This window comes from Homarus americanus, unplaced genomic scaffold (genome assembly GCF_018991925.1).
Source record: "Homarus americanus isolate GMGI-L3 unplaced genomic scaffold, GMGI_Hamer_2.0 scaffold2539, whole genome shotgun sequence".
In the NCBI taxonomy this organism is placed as follows: domain Eukaryota; kingdom Metazoa; phylum Arthropoda; class Malacostraca; order Decapoda; family Nephropidae; genus Homarus; species Homarus americanus.
Window position 1 is genome coordinate 4,778,145 of NW_024725489.1, and position 20,218 is coordinate 4,798,362.

At 39.8% G+C, this 20,218-nt stretch overlaps 1 protein-coding gene across 1 annotated transcript; it reads right to left on the minus strand.

Moving 5' to 3' along the window:
* Positions 1–317: 317 nt before the first annotated feature.
* Positions 318–16,509, minus strand: LOC121865032 (two pore potassium channel protein sup-9-like). The gene is made up of 5 exons (XM_042364348.1): positions 16,337–16,509; positions 12,652–12,808; positions 11,859–12,039; positions 9,408–9,587; positions 318–7,946 (listed from the first exon to the last, which is right to left on the minus strand). The coding sequence occupies exons 1-5, from the start codon at positions 16,379–16,381 to the stop codon at positions 7,718–7,720; spliced, it is 792 nt and encodes a 263-aa protein (XP_042220282.1). The 5' UTR covers positions 16,382–16,509; the 3' UTR covers positions 318–7,717.
* Positions 16,510–20,218: the final 3,709 nt, after the last annotated feature.

Below are 20,218 nucleotides of genomic sequence, written 5' to 3' on the forward strand. Positions count from 1 at the left end.
TTACCTGCCATCTATCGTCATTTTGAAGCATCACCATACACGTAACCAGCTGTCATCTATCCCCATTCTTCGAAACATAAGTCATTTTGAAGCTCATATAATTATAGAAGGTATTTGGAAAAAATATACACAATGCCTTACAGATTTCCGTGGCAAGTGCATAAATGTCTGCGTTATAAGAACATTGTCTTCTCACTTGTTGATGTGATATAAACAGCCTAGCCATCGCCAAGGAAACCTGTAAGGCATTTTTTTAAGACTGTCTATAAAGTACTGTCTAAAGTAATATAAAAATGATAATAAATAAAAACACGGTCAAAGGGAAAAGAGTTTATTACAAATAGATACAGAATGGCTAGAAATATACAGCCTCAATAAGGGAATATGGTATTGAACTGTTAATTTTATATTCTTCTGGGATTTTTATATGTAAAAGTTGCCCCCGTGTCTTGGTCGTTAAGGTAGGCAAGAAAAAAATTTCTGTAGCAATTCTGAAATAGTATCGTCGTCCATAGTTGGTATAGAGGTCAAAGTCTTAAGAGTTTGTACAATAAATATTACTTGTAAGTGAAGATGTAAAACTGTATAGAAATGACTTCAAGTAAAACATAACAATAATTGACAAGAATATCCCCAAAATCACGCTGACTCTACCTAAATTTTAGCACCAGTTAGGAGAAAACATTATCTGGTATATCAGTTATATATTTTCCTAACATTATGTAAAGATAATTTTGTTTGGTGCGAAGTGAAAGTTTTTATTTTTTTTTATTTTTTTAGGTAGCGTCTCAGTATAATTTTGAAGTAATTTTTGTTGTTGTTGTTGTTAGTATAATATCTTATGTTAATTAATCAGATTTATATTCCCAGTTAAGAGTAATATTAAAAGTACGAGTTCTTGAAGATTCTTGACCCAGTACAGTATTGAATTTTTTTTAACACAGAAACACTGCACATTTTGTGTTACTCATCGTCTTCAATACATTAATTATTCATTTATATATATATTTTACATGAGGTATTTTTTCTTTTTCTCTTTTTTTGGCGTAAAGATAATGTTTTTATTATTATTATTATTATTATTATTATTATTATTATTATTATTATTATTATTATTATGTTCCAAGATTTGGTTACAAGTGGAGAAAGAGTTTGACTCCGAGGCGACGCTCGAACAATCTTGACTGCTGAAGTTTGAAGGAGAGTCACTAGTCTCAAACGCTTACTTGGCAAACTTTCTTCCTCGGGTTTGATGAAGTTTCCAACAGAAGAAAATCTCATGGAAAGATTTTGGAAATAAGAAAATGCTTACTATAAAAAATTGGGGTGAAAAAGCTTATAGAGAGATAATGAGTCGAGGCGAATATTTGATATGATGAAGAATTGAAAAAAATTAATATATTTTGGAAGATATGAAGGAAAAAGTAAGGAGTAAAGTTTAATTAGGTGTCAAGATTAACGTTGAAAACGATATCGCCTTAAAATAACGTATAAAAAAATATAAAAATAAAGACTAGGCAAAGATTAAAAATAAATAAATCTTCCTGGAAAACTAATGTACACAAATGAACTAAGAATTAAAATAATCAAAAATATATAACGGTGAAAATTATATGGAAATATTTAAAAAAAATCTGATATAGATTTAGAATAAGATTTCGAAAACCCTGTTTAATTTTATAAACACAAGACCTCAAAGTTTATATTAACGATTCTTGAAATAATACTGACTGAACTTCCTCCTAAACATATCAACAAATAAACAAAATAAACAATAATTATCACATTAACATAAGATTAATATAAGTTTTGAGAGAAGATTATTTTGTCTACGTGTGTTGTGAGGAGAAAGTTTAAAAGAGCCAAGAAGCTTAAACATCACTCTGGTATTGTTGGTCTACCTCCTTTTATGGGTAAGGTATAGCGTCCATATATGCATGTATGTATTTATGTTTTCACTCGTAATTGTTTCCTTACATTGGTTTTTTTAAAGCTATAGACACACACACGCGCCTATGGTCCACTAAACTTACCCTTTAGGTAGAAAAAAAAATAATCATCAGTCTTACCCAAAAATTTTATCGAGAAGCATAACTGGATTAAATATTATTATTATTATCATTAATATTATTATTATTATCATTATTATTATTATTCTTATCATTATTATTGTTATTAGTAGTAGTATTCTTACGATACCAGTCCCTCTTCTGCCGGAACTTCTGTATCAACTTTGTAGAAAAAATCTTGATAAGAATGAAAGAGAATTAAAAGAAGGATAATTGAAGGATTTAAATTGCAAGCATGAGGAAAAAATTGACAACACACGTCAATTCTCTCAACAGGGAGCCAGTGCCACAGGAGAGCCAGTGCCACAGGAGAGCCAGTGCCACAGGAGAGCCAGTGCCACAGGAGAGCCAATTTTATACTATTTTTCCCTTATTTTCCTTCACTTTATGTCATTTCTAATTAATATTTAAAGATAAAGATTCCAAAGTTGATCTTCATGTGTCCTGGTATGACTTGCTGTGATAACCTGGAATGATGGACCTGGTATGATAACTTGGTGTGACCTGGTATGATGATGACTTGGTATAATGCCCTGGTATAATGACCTGGTTTGATGACTTGGTGTGATCTGGTATAATGACTTAGTATGATGACCTGGTATAATGACCTGATATGAAGATGATCTTGGTATGATGACCTGTTATGATTTCCTGGTATAACGACATAGTATAATGACCTGGTATGACTTGATATGATGGACCTGGCATAATGACCTGGTATGACTTGGTTATGATGACCTGGTACAATGACCTGTTGAGACAGCAGTTAAATGGCACCAATTGGGACATAATTAGACTTACAATTGGGATCTATTAGGATGGGGGCCTAAATGACCAATCAGAGAGGTGTGTATGACTGTGGAGTAGGTGGTGGTGGAGTGACACTTTAGACGATGAGGTGGATATATCGTCCTTGACAATAGATGGCTGAAATATGCGAGTGTGTGACTGTGTGTGTGTGTGACTGTGTGTGTGTGTGTGTGTGTGTGTGTGTGTGTGTGTGTGTGTGTGTGGTAAACCTTCAGTCAAATCAGCTACTGGTACTTGATAACAGGCCTTCGAAATCTGCAAAAATCGGAGGCTGTACTTGTGCTAGTATCGATTCTAAATTTTATACTTACTAATCTGTCTTTTTGTAGATCCTGAACCTAACGAATTCTCCAGTGATGTATTTTTGTTTTACTTGTTAAAAAAAAATCTGATGTCATTTAATCTTGAACTATTCAGAATCTCATTTGAATTCCTGATAAATAGGCACTAATAGATTTTAAAACTCCATAAATCTATTGTGGTAGATTTTTAAAACTTTCCTAAAAATCTATATGGTTGATATTAAACTCATTTAAAAATCACTGTAGTGGATTTCGAACTTATAGAAAAAAAATATCTGCAGAGACTATATACTGTAGTTTCAACTTCCCCTTGACATAGAAAACGGATCCTGCAGCACTGGCTTGGGGTAACTCTTACAAACAGTCGTCCACTCTTACCCTAGGATAGACGGTCTCCAACAGACATTTACCACCAAAGGAAATAATAAAAAAAGAACCTTTAGGTCAAGAGGAATTAAGGCTCAACGTAATTCGTTATGTAGGTTCCTGTTGTGTCTTTGTGGGTCTCTATATATTACATTATATAGATGAATTGTAACAGAGAAAAACAATTCATAAATTAGACGCCACTATGACACTTATACCCAAAACACATTTCCTTTGATAACTCTCACATATTCTTGGACATGTACTCTTGGATACATAATCTTTGGACATGTATAACTGGACACGTATTAATGTTTGGCCACATATTCCCTAGGCGAATGCTCTTGAAGGCATGTCTAACAAACACGTATCCTAGGACATAGAACCTCGAATGATCACCCTTAGGAGTCCTAATCTCAGGCACGTGTCACTAAGACTTGAGTATTTGAAGACACGCCTTCCTGGACATGCCCTTCATGGACACATATCCTAACCCACGAACTCTCAAGACACGTATCCATCAATTCGTTTTAGGACAGAACCAAAATGAAAAACAATTGTTCTTCCATCCTTATACAACTGTTTGAGGGATCATCTAACAGGGCCTCAGGTGGCACCATACTGTGTGTGTGTAAGCCCCCCAAACCAACAGTGTCATACTAAATCTGAACCATTAAGCACGCACGCACGCACGCACGCACGCACGCACGCACACGCACGCACACGCACACACACACACACACACACACACACACACACACACACACACCAGTACAGTATCACCTGTGAGCCGTCAACATGACCCCTGTAACACACCTTACTCTGGGGAACAAACACACAACCTCAAAAATTGAAGTTTCTTTTTTTTTATATATAATAATAATTAACAAGTTTGTTGTGGATTAATATTATTATTATTATTAGCACAATTAGAGACTTGTTCTTCTCTAGGTAGGAGGAGATGAGTCAGGTAGGAAGGAGTGAGTGTCTTGTCTTGAGGTTAGGTAAATAAATTGTTATAAGTATGTACAATAGAGGTTTCTCAGCCTTGCATAATGCGCCAGGAAGCTATCACAGTGTTGAGGCTGCCCCGTCATGGTAACTCTCACGCCCTACAACTGAATAAGCCCCTCTATGTCAGTCTGGAGGCAAAAAAAAATAATCACTAGTTTGAAGTACCGAAGGTCCCTCCAAAAATTACATCAGAAAAAAAATATATATGCGTATAATTCTTTTGGGTATATTTTGACTGATGGTGGAAAAATATCGTTAGTTTGAAGCAATTCCCTCGATGAATTTCCGGTTTAATTAACTGTAATCTATTATACCATTTTTTTCGAACAAATTATTATTTTTTTTTGGTGGGGGAAGAAATAACTTTACCAAACAGGATTATAAAATACTGTACTTTGGAAAATATTACTAACTGAATCTTTACGACCGAATCATGTAATTACCATCTTAACTGTCTTCGAATACTCTCAATTACTTCAGGAATTAATTACCTTAACAAAACATTAATTTCCATCAACCGATTACTTTTATCAACTAATTGCTATAAAAAAATTCAATCACCTTAGAAAATATCAAAGGTTTGTTATTTTAAATGTAAAAAAAACTACCATATTAAAAAAAAGAAATAAAAAATAATTGCCTAAATTAATATTACTGTAAATGACAAAAGAAACTAGTTATCTTAATATCATAACTTAAAATAACAGTTATCTTAAAAAATACTAAAGAAAAATTTCCTTAAACTAAAAGACTTAAAAATCTAGTTAACTTTAAAATTTATTACTTAAGATATTGCCTAAAACAAAAATAGTTTACCTTAAAAGTAATTACTATACTTAAAAAAATTCTTGCCTTAAAAAACAATTATCTTAAAAACACGACTTAAAAGGTCAATTACATTACAAAAAGACGGTAAAATACAAGTACTGTACCTGTAAATCAAACCACTTACTTCACAAGAAAAATTACCTTCATATGCAAATTACAAACAATGATTATTTAAAAAAAATCAATATTACCATAAAAACTCAATTATTCTAAAAAAAATCTGATAACATATTATAAAAACATCTTGTAAATTGACTTTTGAAACTAGTTAATTAAAAAAAGCTGTTATTTCATAGATTCCATTTCATGAGCATTTAAACTTAAAAAAACAACAAATTACTTTAACAACTACAATACCTCAAAAAAATTACCTTCCCAAAAACTACAATTATTATACAGTACTTAAAAACAGATACATTGAAAATTCCCTTTTAAAAGTATTTACTGTACCTTTCGGCCCTAATATACATCCCTTTAAAAAAAACTTTGACCTTAAAATCCTCAATTACAATACAGTACTTTCAAAAACCACTTTAAGTAATTCTAGATACCACTTACTTTCCAAAAAACGATTACTCTACTTTCAAAAATCAAATTACCTCCAGAAAGGGGAAAAATACTTTCAAAATACCGTACCATTTCCTTCAAAGTTCCACTCCTCCAAAAAATATATATACAGGTACATTATATAAAAGCCTTGAGAGACTTTTGTTTTTCACAAATGTACTTAATATCTACACTACACAATGTCTGTAAGATTGCCGAAATAAACTAATTCCATATAATTTTTTTCCAACAATTAAAATTTTATTGAGGGTTAATCTGGTAAGTACGAAGTAAATAAATAAGTCAATAAATCTCCCCCTTTTTTGATAAATGAATTTCGTCTATATTTCGAGGTTGAAAGTAATGTTGGAAAAACTTCCAGTATAAAAAAAAATTTTGTCTCTTTTTAACTGAACTTTGTACGCGAGTTGAGGCGAACCTTCGAAATTTATTTTATTTTCTTCTAAATTTTCCTTCACTATTCAATTGTTTATTTTCATGTTATATATATACATGCATATGTGTATACAATATATTTCTTTTCGTTTAGTTTCGGCATGAGAGAGCGAGTTAGGAAGGAACAACTCTCTAAGGTATCTGAACAAGGTAGGAAAGGCTATACTTTGGACCAAGACAGCATTCGTTCAGATCCGTGGACCGACACAGGTGCTGGGTAAATTAAGTTGGGACGGCTTTATAAATTCCGCGTTCCACACCTTATGCGTCTCTACCTCGACGCACGTCATAACGAGATATTTTCACCTGAAAAATATTCTTCCTCTTTAAATATCGGAAGAATCGTATAACAAAGTGAATTAAGGGGTCAGTTCAGGGCTTCAAAGTTGGCACTATACTATCTGTGGTGCCTGTGTATGTACAGGAGACATTTATAGTGTGTCTAGCAGTCCAGAGATCAGTGTCGTGCCAACTTTGACCCCATGACCTGACCTCTTAAATATATCTTAAAATAAGTAGGCTTAATCTGGGTTGTATCTCAGAACAAGTCAAGGCTAGATTTATCAAGCATTCTCAGCTTTGTTCCTCATTTACAAACGTTTCACATCACTCAAGAAAAAAAAACGTTCTGTATCCCCCCGAAGAAACGTTTTTGGTGACGTCATTCACTGTTTACGCCTGCAGTGGATTTACAACGAATTCACTTGTTAGTTTGGCATTCATTCACTTACATCACACGGTCCACCTTCGAGAGTAGTCAGTTCCTTACTGTTTTTTCTTTCAGTCACTCTCTGATTCCTTGTTTTAATTTCTCTATCTCTTCCACGCTTTCCCTTTCCACTCTACGCTTCCTTACTTCGTCTTCATCACTTTCTTTAATCGCATATTTTCTTCATTTCCTTTTCTCTAATATAACTTTCACTCTTCCTCATTGTAATAACACTCCTTCATCTCTTCATTTTCTTTCGTCTCTCTTTTCTCATTAATTTCTCCTAATTCTTCCCAACCTTCTTATTTCCCTCTCTTTTTCCTCCCTTTTCCTCACGTTCCTTGTCCACTCTTTTCCTTTCTCATTTCCTATTGTTTATAATTTCTCTCATATTTCTAATTCTCTCTCCTATTCATTTCCTTTTTTTCACTTTCTATTCCCTATCCTGTCCACTTTTCCCTTGCCCTTTCACTTTCCACTTTCCCTCACACCCTCGACGTTTTTAGTCCACTTTTCCCTTGCCCTCTCACTTTCCCCTTTCTCCCACACCCTGACGTTTTATAGTTCCCTCTCACTGCCCTCTCACCTATGCACGTCAGTCTGTCCTTCACATAATACTAGACCGAGTTTCTCTTCTGCGCCAACGTGGGTGTGACGTCACTCTCTGAGGAGGAGGAGCACAGTTCCTCCTGAGTGTCCGTGTGGGTCACTTGCTGCTGTTCTCTCTCCCGCTGCAGATGTTCCCGTTGCTGCATTTCCCGTTGCTGTTGCTGCTGTTCCCGCTGTTGCTGGAGCCGTTGTCGACGCGGGAGGATGTATGAGAGGTTCATCGACCGCTTGCGGAAGCTGCGGAAGGAAGGAAGGAAGGAAGGAGTAAGTCAGGTCAATACATAAAGGAGGTATTTTTATTTTTTTTATTTGTCAATTTTGTTTTAATATTGTGTCTTAAGTGTTGTGGTACAGAGGTGTTGTGGTGTTGTGGTACAAAAAAATACAAGTAAACTTATTAATTAATGGCTACCTGGATTGTGGTGGTGGTGGTGTTTAAGATAACGAGGTTACATTATGATTCTGGCTAAGATAACGAGGTTCATTATGACTCTGACTATACTGTAATTAACTCTTAAAATCTCAAAGGCTCGTAAGTTTAATTTTCTCCCTCAAACTCCCTCTTAGGAACGTATCTAACATAGAGCACTAAAGCTGCAACATCAAGATAGATTCTCATAGACCCGTTAAGGTTAGGTTAGGTTAGTTTAGGTAATGGTAAGGTTAGGTTAGGTTAGTTTAGGTAATGGTAAGGTTAGGTTAGGTTAGTTCAGGTAATGGTAAGGTTAGGTTAGGTTAGTTTAGGTAATGGTAAGGTTAGGTTAGGTTAGTTTAGGTAATGGTAAGGTTAGGTTAGGTTAGTTTAGGTAATGGTTGGGTTAGGTTGTTAGTTTAGGTAATGGTAAGGTTAGGTTAGGTTGGTTTGGTAATGGTAAGGGTTAGGTTAGTTTAGGTAATGGTAGGTTAGGTTAGGTTAGTAATGGTTGGTTAAGGTTAGTTTAGGTAATGGTAAGGTAGGTTAGGTTGGTTTAGGTGAAGGTAGGTTAGGTTATTGGTTAGATAATGGTTAGGTTAGTTTAGGTAATGGTAAGGTTAGGTTAGGTTAGTTTAGGTAATGGTAAGGTTAGGTTAGGTTAGTTCAGGTAATGGTAAGGTTAGGTTAGGTTAGTTTAGGTAATGGTAAGGTTAGGTTAGGTTAGTTTAGGTAATGGTAAGGTTAGGTAATGGTACATGGGGTTGGATCTCAAATTCTTACAAAATGGCCTCCAAAGTGGACTGAGACTCGGGTATATTAGAGGGATGTTGTCTATATATTTATGGGGTTAAGACACCATAAGGCCGCTGGTGCACCAAGACGTGTGTTCCAGTGTAAGTTTGAAAGTTGTTGAAGAGCTTTTAAACTCTCCTGAAGACTTACCTGTAGGAGTGGGTGAAAGGGATAATAGAACGACTCACCTGTAAGAGGGGTGCAACTTACCCGTAGGAGTGGATGAAGGGGATAATAGAACGACTCACCTGTAAGAGGGGTGCAACTTGCCCGTAGGAGTGGGTGAAGGGGAGGGCCTGACAGTAACTCACCTGTAGGAGCGGGTGAAGGGGAGGGAGTGACAGTAACTCACCTGTAGGAGCGGGTGAAGGGGAGGGCATGATAGCACCTGTAGCTCACAGTAGCTCACCTGTAGGAGTGGGTGAAGGGGAGGGCCTGACAGTAACTCACCTGTAGGAGCGGGTGAAGGGGAGGGAGTGACAGTAACTCACCTGTAGGAGCGGGTGAAGGGGAGGGCATGACACGGGGCACAGGAGGCGCAGGTGCAGGAACAGACGGAGGTGAGGTCGGTGAAGGACGCGCCCTCCTGAGGACACTGGCCAGACAGTATGGAACCGTTGGCTGTGATCACATCCCCTTCCAGCCGCACCGCCCCCGCCGCCGCCTGCAACACAGGTCAAAGGTCATCATGCCTCTCCTAGGTCATCCTCAGGTAGGTCATCCTTCAGGTAGGTCATCCTTCAGGTGAGTCAGTATTCATGCAGGTCGCTCTTCAGGTAGGTCATCTTTCAGGTAAGTCATCCTTCAGGTAAGTCATCCTTCAGGTAGGTTATCCTCAGGTAAGTCATCCTTAAAATAAGTCATCCTTCAGGTAAATCATCCTTCAGGTAGGTCACCCTCAGGTAGGTCATCTTTCAGGTAAGTCAACCTTCAGGTAGGTCATCCTTTAGGTAGGTCATCCTTCAGGTAAGTCATCCTTCAGGTAAGTCATCCTTCAGGTAAGTCATCCTTCAGGTAAGTCATCCTTCAGGTAGGTCACCCTCAGGTAAGTCATCCTTCAGGTAAGTCATCCTTCAGGTAAGTCATCCTTCAGGTAAGTCATCCTTCAGGTAAATCATCCTTCAGGTATCATCCTTCAGGTAAGTCATCCTTCAGGTAGGTCATCTTTCAGACAAAATCATCAGCCTGGGTAAGTCATCCTTCCAGAGTAAGTCATCCTTCAGGTAGGTCATCCTTCCAGGTAGTCATCCTTCAGGTAGGTCATCTTTCCAGATAAGTCATCCTTCAGGTAAGTCATCCTTCAGGTAAATCATCCTTCAGGTAGGTCACCCTCAGGTAGGTCATCCTTCAGGTAGGTCATCTTTCAGATAAGTCATCCTTCAGATAAGTCATCCTTCAGGTAGGTCATCTTTCAGGTAAGTCATCCTTCAGGTAAATCATCCTTCAGGTAAATCATCCTTCAGGTAGGTCATCCTTCAGGTAGGTCACCCTTCAGGTAAGTCATCCTTCAGATAAGTCATCCTTCAGGTATGTCATCCTTCAGGTAACTCATCCTTCAGGTAGGTCATCCTTCGGGTAGGTCATCCTTCGGGTGTGGTATCCTTCAGGTAAGTCATCCTTCAGGTAGGTCATCCTTTAGGAGGGTCATCCTTCAGGTAGGTCATCCTTCGGGTGTGGTATCCTTCACATAGGTCATGTAAAATGGGTTATCCTTCAACTATCTAACCTAACTCCTATGTCGCCCTTCGGTAAATCACCCTTCAGACAGGTCCCCCTCCAGACAGGTCCCCCTTCAGACAGGTCCCCTTTCAGACAGGTCACCTTCCAGACAGGTCCCCCTCCCGGCAGGTCACCCTTCAGCTATGGCAGAATCTATCTCAGGTAAGGTCAGAGGTCATGCTTCAAACAAGTCAATGGGTGATATTTAACGTGATTTGACCCTGAGTAAAACCTGTATCAGTCTACTCTATAAAATAAAACCTAACCACCCCCCCCAGGTTTCGTTAGGGGTGCTTAATCTTCAGGTGAAATAAACTGGGGGGTTAATCTTCAGGTGGTCCAGATATTTTACGAAATCATGAATAAATAACAAAATAAATGTCGTAACTCTTAAAAAAAATCGTTTGTATCATGGTTTTATTTTTTTTTATCAAGACTTTACAGAGAGAGAGAGAGAGAGAGAGAGAGAGAGAGAGAGAGAGAGAGAGAGAGAGAGAGAGAGTACCTCACCCACTCCCCTTCCCCCTTCCTCTACCCTCATTCCCTCTCCTTCCTCCCCTCACCTTACCCTTCCAGTCCTCTTCCTCACCCCCTTCTCTCCCCCTCCATCCATCCTCCCTCCTCCTACCCTCACCCCCCCCTTGGTGTCGATAATTAATCAGGTGATTCATCAGTCGACAATTACCTGAGTGTCTAATGTCTTAATTACATAGGTAGTCAGTGGTCATTATACCTTTCTTCTTCATTATCTCTCTCTCTCTCTCTCTCTGTGTGTGTTGCTGTCTCCTCCTACCTCCTTTTTTCCTTCCTTCCTCATTCTACCCCTTTCCCTCCCTTTCATATCCTCTCCCTCCCCTTCTCTTCTGCCCTATTCCCCAACTCCCTCCTTCCTTTGTTCTTCTCTCCCCTCCTCCTTCCCCCTCCTCCTTCCCTCTCCCATTCTCTTCCATCATCCCTCTCTCTCTCAATCCCGTTCTTCTCCAAACCACACCCTTGCCCACCCCCCCTCCTCCTACTCTGCTTACCCCTCCTCCCCTCCCATCCCCCTCCCACCCTCCCCCATCCCCCTCCCCCACACCTCTCCCATCCCCTCCCCATCCCCCTCCCCCACACACCTCTCCCATCCCCCTCCCATCCCCCTCCCCACACCTCTCCCACATCCCCCCTCCCACATCCCCCCTCCCACATCCCCCTCCCACATCCCCTCCACACCTCTCCCTTCTGCCTCGGCTTCGTCACGTCTTTCGTCCTCAGTGTTCATAGTGACGAAACGAAGGACGAACAGGTTGAGAGAGGCGGCGACGATGGCCATGCCGAAGAGGATGAAGATAAGGGCAAAGGCCACATACTCAGGCTTCTGGTCCAAGGCGTGATCCTTCTGCAGCGCCACCATGTCCCCAAACCCTGCGGCAGGAGACAGTAGTAGTAGTAGTAGTAGTAGTAGTAGTAGTAGTAGTAGTAGTAGTAGTAGTAGTAGTAGTAGTAGTAGTAGTAAGTTTGGTAGGTTAGGTTTGGTTAAGTTTGGTTAGGTGAAGACGTTGACTTTGATGATGATGATGATGATGATGATGATGATGATGATGATGATGATGATAATATGGTGATAATGGTGACTGATGGTAAGGATGGTGACTGTTCAAAGAGGTGACTACAGTTGAAGATGGTGATAATGATGGTGAATACTTAAAACATTGATAATAGTGTGAATGGTGACTCTGATGGTGGCAACAGTGGCATTAATGGTGTACGTATGGTGATTAGGTAAATAATTAATTATAATGGTGACTACAACGGAAATAATGGTATCTACAGTGATGACAATGGTGACTAAAGTGGTGATAATAATGGTGATGACTTCCCTATAGTGATGAATGACATACCCTATAGTGATGATGACCTACCTATAGTGATGAATGACCTACCGTAGAGTGGTGTGATGACCTCCCTATAGTGACCTACCCTATAGTGATGAATGACCTACCCTATAGTGATGATGACCTTCCTATAGTGACCTACCTATAGTGGTGAGGGTGATGACGCAGTAGTAGACGGAGTCGAAGTAGGACCAGCTCTCGTAGCGGGAGAAGACAGCGGCCCCCGAGGTGATGGTGATGGTGGAGAGAGTTGTCACCACCAAGATCAAGTCTATCTCTGTGGCATCTGTGTCCTGGCACTGTGGGAGGAAGGGGGTGGTGGTTAGTGGCACTGTGGGAGGGTTAGTGGCACTGTGGGAGGGTTAGTGGCACTGTGGGAGGTTGAGTAACTGTGGGAGAGGGTTGTGGTTAGTGGCACTGTGGGAGGGTTAGTGGCACTGTGGGAGGAAGGGGGTAGTGGTTAGTGGCACTTATTAGGGAGGGTTAGTGGCACTGTGGGAGGAAAGGGGTTGTGGTTAGTGGCACTGTGGGAGAGTTAGTGGCACTGTGGGAGGGTTAGTGGCATCCAAACTCTCTTCCACATCCATATATCCTCTCTCTCTCTCTCTCTCTCTCACCAAACACCCCAATTTGTCCAGTATGAGAACCAAGACTCACAATCCTCCTGACTCATATCTTTCGCGTCATTGGTTACCTTCGTGGCGGCGGCTCTCAGGGCGGCAGAGGTACGATGTTCTTTATACCTGAGAGAGATGCCGTGTTCCCCCGATGGTGTTATAGTGTGGTGGTGATAGTGTGGTGGTGGTGGTGTGGTGGTGGTGGTGTGGTGGTTGGTGGTTGTGGTGGGGGGGTGATAGTTGGTGCTGGTTGTGGTGGGTGGTGTTGAAGTGAGAGGTGGTGGTGGTGTTGATATAGTGTGGTGGTGGTGGTGATAGTGTGGTGGGGGTGTGGTGGTGGTGTTGATATAGTGTGGTGGTGGTGGTGTTAATAGTGTGGTGGTGGGGGTGATAGTGTGGTGCTGGGGTGTGGTGGTGGTGTTGATGGTGTGGTGGTGGTGGTGTTGATATAGTGTGGGTGGGTGATGGTGCAGGGGTGTGGTGGTGGGGGATGGTGGTGGTGTGGTGGTGGTGGTGTTAATAGTGGTGGTAGGGGTGATGGTGTGGTGCTGGGGGGTGTGGTGGTGGTGTTGATAGTGTGGTGGTGGTGATAGTGTGGTGGTGATAGTGTGGTGGTGGTGGTGGTGATAGGTGGTGGTGGTGGGGGAAGAGGAGGAAGTAGGGAGGAAAAGAGGGAGGAATGAAGGTAAGGTAGTGAAGGAAGGATGAAAGAAGAATAGGCAAGGCTGGGTGAGAGAGAGAGAGAGAGAGAGAGAAGAGAGAGAGAGAGAGAGAGAGAGAGAGAGAGAGAGAGAGAGAGAGAGAGAGGAGAGGATAATAGACATAGTAGGTAGATAATGAAGAAGGTTTATAAGAGAAAATAAAGTAGGAAAGGGTACATTTACTTTCTTCTCCTCCCACACCCTCCCTCCCACATACATTATAACTCTCCTTTATTTTTTCCCTTCCTGAGTTAAATCGACAAACTTGGGACTCATTCTTCATGATAGAGAGAGAGAGGATGAATTATGGAGATGGAGGGGAGGGGAGAGAAAGAGAAGAAAGAAGGAGGGAACAAAAAGAGAGAGAGAGAACACAGACCATCCTGGATAACATATATCTAATATAATCTCTACGTCATCCTGGAGGAAAAAAACAAATATTACACACTTTTTTTCTAGGAATTACAATTATAAACAGAAATATTCCTTGACGTTCCTGGAGAAAAAATATATTCTATGGTTTACTTATTTTTCCTAGGATGACCTAAACTGTAAGGCAATATATATATATATATATATATATATATATATATATATATATATATATATATATATATATATATATATATATATATATATATATATATATATATATATATAAGGATATGTGTGTGTGTTTATATTATCCTAGGAACCATATTAATGATCTTTTAGAGTCATCAATTTTCCCAGTATGAACAAGGTCATTAATTAGTTAATATGGCAGCAACTCTCTGCAAATTACCCTAATTATGAAAGTTTGAAATAGAAAAGTGTTTTAATGTGAAGTGTACACACACACACACACACACACACACACACACACACACACACACACACACATCCTCTCCAGTTAGTGCAGTCTGCCAAACTCCTGGGTGTTACCATAGACCACAAACTGGACTGGAAGGCCCATGTAAACAGCACAGTCAAGGCAGCCTCGTACCGACTCTACATGCTACGGCGACTCAGGTCACTTGGGGCACCCACGCCAGAGCTGAGGACTGTCTACAACGCCTTTATTCTCCGCTTTGCAATAAACAGATAAATTGTACCGGGAATTCCCCCCCCCCCACACACTCATCATTCTGTCACTTTATGTAACTTGCTGACAAAACCCATGACCCTTCAGGCTTTTACTCCCTTAATGCATGAGTCATAAAGGCAAGCATGAACTCAGCATGCTTCCCATATGCTTCCCTGATGGGCGCTGTAAACGCTTCTGCACTTCACCTAGCACAGGATGTAAGGGGTGCCCAATAAACTAGCCCCCTCGTGGGCAATCTAAAAAAAAAATCTTTATTCTCCCCAAACTAACGTATGCGTCACCAGCCTGGTCGTCTTCTCTCAACTCTACCCAACAACGTCAGCTAGAGAAGGTACAGAAAAGGGCCTGCAGAATCAGGCTCGGCGCAGACTACTCCGGCTACACCAACGCTCTCTCCACCCTGGAAATGCCATCCCTCAGTGACCTCCACCACCAAGCACTAGCAAGGTTTGGCAGTGGACTACTGCGCCATCTTCGTCATCGCCACCTCCTGCCACCGGCAGTCCCCCGCCCACCTCGCGAAGTGCGCCACTACAACAAAATTCAGCCCATAAGAGCCCGCACCGATAGATATAAGAACAGCACCATCCCATCTATTGTTAAAATAATAAACAACTCCTGATTTATGTACTGTACAGCCCTGTAAATGTATTGAACGCATATCATTATGTCTAAATCACATGTAAGTTTGTATATTTTCAGCCACCGGCTGCAACTCTATTAATAAACCGCTTATTATTATAAATATTATTTTATTATTACACACACACACACACACACACACACACACACACACACGGCTTTAATACTTTCACTACTCAAACTCACAAACACCGAAAGTCTCAATAAATACACAAACAATCTTTTAAAAACTTTCGCCAATAAGTTCAAAAATTCTTTATTTGTTGTGTTGGTCTAAAAGTTACCTGCACTAATTACACCCTTAATACCTGGACCCCGTGACGTGTGTTGACGCTTTTAGTTAGGTGGGTAAACCTCTCTCAGTACCATATATAACAAATGTACAAGTGGATATGTATGCTGTAAAAGTATACATACACATATACATATACGTATTTGTGTGAAAATATCTATAAGAATATTTTCTTCTCATTTCACTGTAAAGATTCACAACTGGATAACATATGTGACGTCACGGCATCCTCAAGAGATTCCTATGGCAAATGTTCATAATTTGTGATGCGAGAACGGAACTAATTGGTTATCTAAAGCAAATAAAACTACCCCAAAAATTACTACAAAATTGCAATAACACTCCTAAACACGTAGATTTTATTTATTTGCTTATTTTTAAGCAATTTCAATATGATAAAAAAAGTATACTCAACAATAACATCAAGTTGTGAATCCAGTTATGAATCCACGAGAATCCAGTTTACCAGGAGTTCGACACCCACCCACCTTGAGAATCTTCTTGATTTGCTTGATGGCGATGGAGGAGACCATGTTGAGGCGTTCACCAATGGAGTGGAAGAGCACCAGGCACAGCGGGATGCCCAAGATGGCGTACAGGATGGTGAAGATTTTGCCCGGTACCGTGTTGGGCGTCGAGTGACCGTACCCTGTGGAAGATGGTGAGTGTTAGTGTATGGGCGGACCCTGCAACACAAGGGAAATATATATAGTGTAGACAAACCCTGCAACACAAGGTAAATATATATAGTGTAGACAAACCCTGCAACACAAGGTAAATATATATAGTGTAGACAAACCCTGCAACACAAGGTAAATATATATAGTGTGGACAAACCCTGCAACACAAGGTAAATATATATAGTGTAGACAAACCCTGCAACACAAGGTAAATATATATATAGTGTGGACAAACCCTGCAACACAAGGTAAATATATATAGTGTGACAAACCCTGCAACACAAGGTAAATATATATAGTGTGGACAAACCCTGCAACACAAGGTAAATATATATAGTGTAGACAAACCCTGCAACACAAGGTAAATATATATATAGTGTGGACAAACCCTGCAACACAAGGTAAATATATATAGTGTGGACAAACCCTGCAACACAAGGTAAATATATATAGTGTAGACAAACCCTGCAACACAAGGTAAATATATATATAGTGTGGACAAACCCTGCAACACAAGGTAAATATATATAGTGTGGACAAACCCTGCAACACAAGGTAAATATATATAGTGTAGACAAACCCTGCAACACAAGGTAAATATATATATAGTGTGGACAAACCCTGCAACACAAGGTAAATATATATAGTGTGGACAAACCCTGCAACACAAGGTAATATATAGTGTTGCAAACAAACACAAGGTAAATATATATAGTGTGGACAAACCCTGCAACACAAGGTAAATATATATAGTGTAGACAAACCCTGCAACACAAGGTAAATATATATATAGTGTGGACAAACCCTGCAACACAAGGTAAATATATATAGTGTAGACAAACCCTGCAACACAAGGTAAATATATATAGTGTAGACAAACCCTGCAACACAAGGTAAATATATATAGTGTAGACAAACCCTGCAACACAAGGTAAATATATATATATAATGTTGCCAAACCCTGCAACACACAACTACCCAACCACACCCTCTGAGACTTACCTTAATTAATGTCTATAAAACAAAAACAAAGATTAAACCATGGGTCCTCACCTGTGCCTACGGAGACAAAGTGGCCATCGACAAGGAACAAGGAACAAGGAACAAGGACATACAGTGTGGTGTGCAGGGAACAATGCGAGTCATTAAGCTAAGAGGAAGAAATAATTAGCACGGAAATACTTACTTAGGTGTGTGTGTGTGTGTGTGTGTGTGTGTGTGTGCTGACAGTGGGAAGGGTGGCACAGGAGTCAGTCAGCAGTGTCAGCTCAGTAGGTCAGCAGCAGATCGGTTAGAATGGTCAGCTCAAGAGGTCAATTAATGAACTAAGGAAAGGAGGTCAAACTGTACCTCGAGGGGGGGGGGAGGATCATGAGGTCAGAGGTCAGGTGAAGCCAAAAAATAGATCAGGTTGTTATTGTGGGGAAAGGAGAGAGAGGAGGGGGAGGGAGAGGGTGGGGGGAGAGGAGGAGGGTGTGGAGAGGGGGGTGGTTACCGGTTGGCGTCCATTAGTTTAATTGACTTGGGTTCCCCCTTCCTCCACCCCCTCCCTTCCTTCCTTCTCCCTTCCTCCTCCCCCTCCTCCCTTCCTTCTTTCCCTCTTCCCATCTCCTTTCTTTAATTTATTTCTCTTATTCCTTCTAAGGCATTTGTCATCACCATTCTCTCTCTCTCTCGTCTTTATTCATCAGTCATAATTATTCCATAGAAGTGAACTAAAAAAAAAAAACACACACACACACACACACACACACACACACACACACACACACACACACACACACACACAGACTAAAGTAACTAAAATAAAAACATCACTCCTCTTTTGTTATTTAGTGAAAAGGATCAAAAAATGTAATTGAAAAAAAAAGAGAAAAAAAAGTATATATAAAACTGACCCAAAATAGTGTATATATGTTTGTATTAATTTATATGTAAACAATGTATATAGTAGTATTAGTTTGACTGGTAAAATATTGGCCAGTGATTTAGTTTGAATTATTTTGTGGTTGTGTGAGGCAGCCAGTGTATGTATGTATGTATGTATGTATGTATGTATGTATGTATGTATGTATGTAAGTATGTATGTATGTATTTGTGTGCGTATGTATTTATGTGTGTATGTAGATATGTAATGTAAAAATGTATGTATGTATGTATGTATGTATGTATGTATGTATGTATGTATGTATGTATTCTCTCGACTTTCTACCCTAATAACAGGAGCCACTAGCCACAGACAGACAGACAGACAGACTCCTACCAACCTATATGACCTTCCTACACCTGAAGAATCCATTATGGTTGACCTTTGACCCTTGGTGAACCAGGTGTGGACGGGTTAAAGGGATGCTGAGTCATAAAAAACACCAATTTGTATTTTTTTGGGGGGAGTGACCTTTGACCCTATTTGACCTGGTTATAGAGGTCAAATATAGATCTAATTAGTGTCAGTCTGTGGTGGTTGTATCTTGACGTGTTTGTATCCAGGTGTAGGTAGGTAATTAGGATGATGTAATTAGTGACAGGTAAGTTGATGGATGTACTCAGTCAAAGGTAAGTTGGTTCATGTACTCAATCACAGGTAAACCAATCATGTACTCAATCACAGGTAAACTAATCAATCACTCAATCACAGATAAGCTTAGCATGTACTCAATCACAAATAAGCAAATCATGTACTCAATCACAGGTAAGCAAATAATGTACTCAATAACAGGTAAACTAATCAATCACTCAATCACAGATAAGCAAATCATGTACTCAATCACAGGTAAGCAAATAATGTACTCAATCACAGGTAAACTAATCAATCACTCAATCACAGATAAGCAAATCATATACTCAATCACAGGTAAACTAATCATGTACTCAGTCACAAGGCCCACACACCTTTACAATGACCCCGAGTACATAACACGCCATTTCTGTAATCATTTTAACTATTTATAAACTGTACTCGTGTAAGCTCAGGTAAAATTAGATGAATGACGACCCAGGATTACTGAACACCAAAACACTCCCATCCATTTGGCGGTTTCCTGAACTTTTGAATTTTATTAAATGACGACAAAATATCCACAAATCTACCCATAAATCCATAAATCCACCCATAAATCCCATAAATCCACAAATTGTATAAATTGACAAATCCCATAAATCCCACAAATCCCATAAATCCCATAAATCCCACGAATCCCATAAATCCCATAAATCCCACAAATCCCATAAATCCCACAAATCCCATAAATCCCACAAATCCCATAAATTCACGCATCCTCAAATCCCACAAATCCCATAAATCCCACAAATCCTATAAATCCCACAAATCTCAAATCCCACAAATCCCATAAATCCACGCATCCTCAAATCCCACAAATCCCACAAATCCCACCTGTGTCTGCTTATTAATTACTGTCTGGGGGGTATTGAGGTGATGTTAATTATCAGAGGTAAATGGTGTTAGCTGTTGGCTGAATAGGAGGTCTTAATATAGGTTTATGGGAGCTACGGTGACCTCTGACCTCTGACCTCTCTTCCTCCAAAATTGACCCCCCCAGAGAATCCTTAAAATGACCCCCCCCTCCTCTCTCCCTCCCTCTCTCCTTCAAAAAGTAGATAAGGGGCAAGAAATCTAAGGGGGCTAGGGGTCAAATATTAAGGGGTTAAGGGGGTAAATATTAAGGGGTA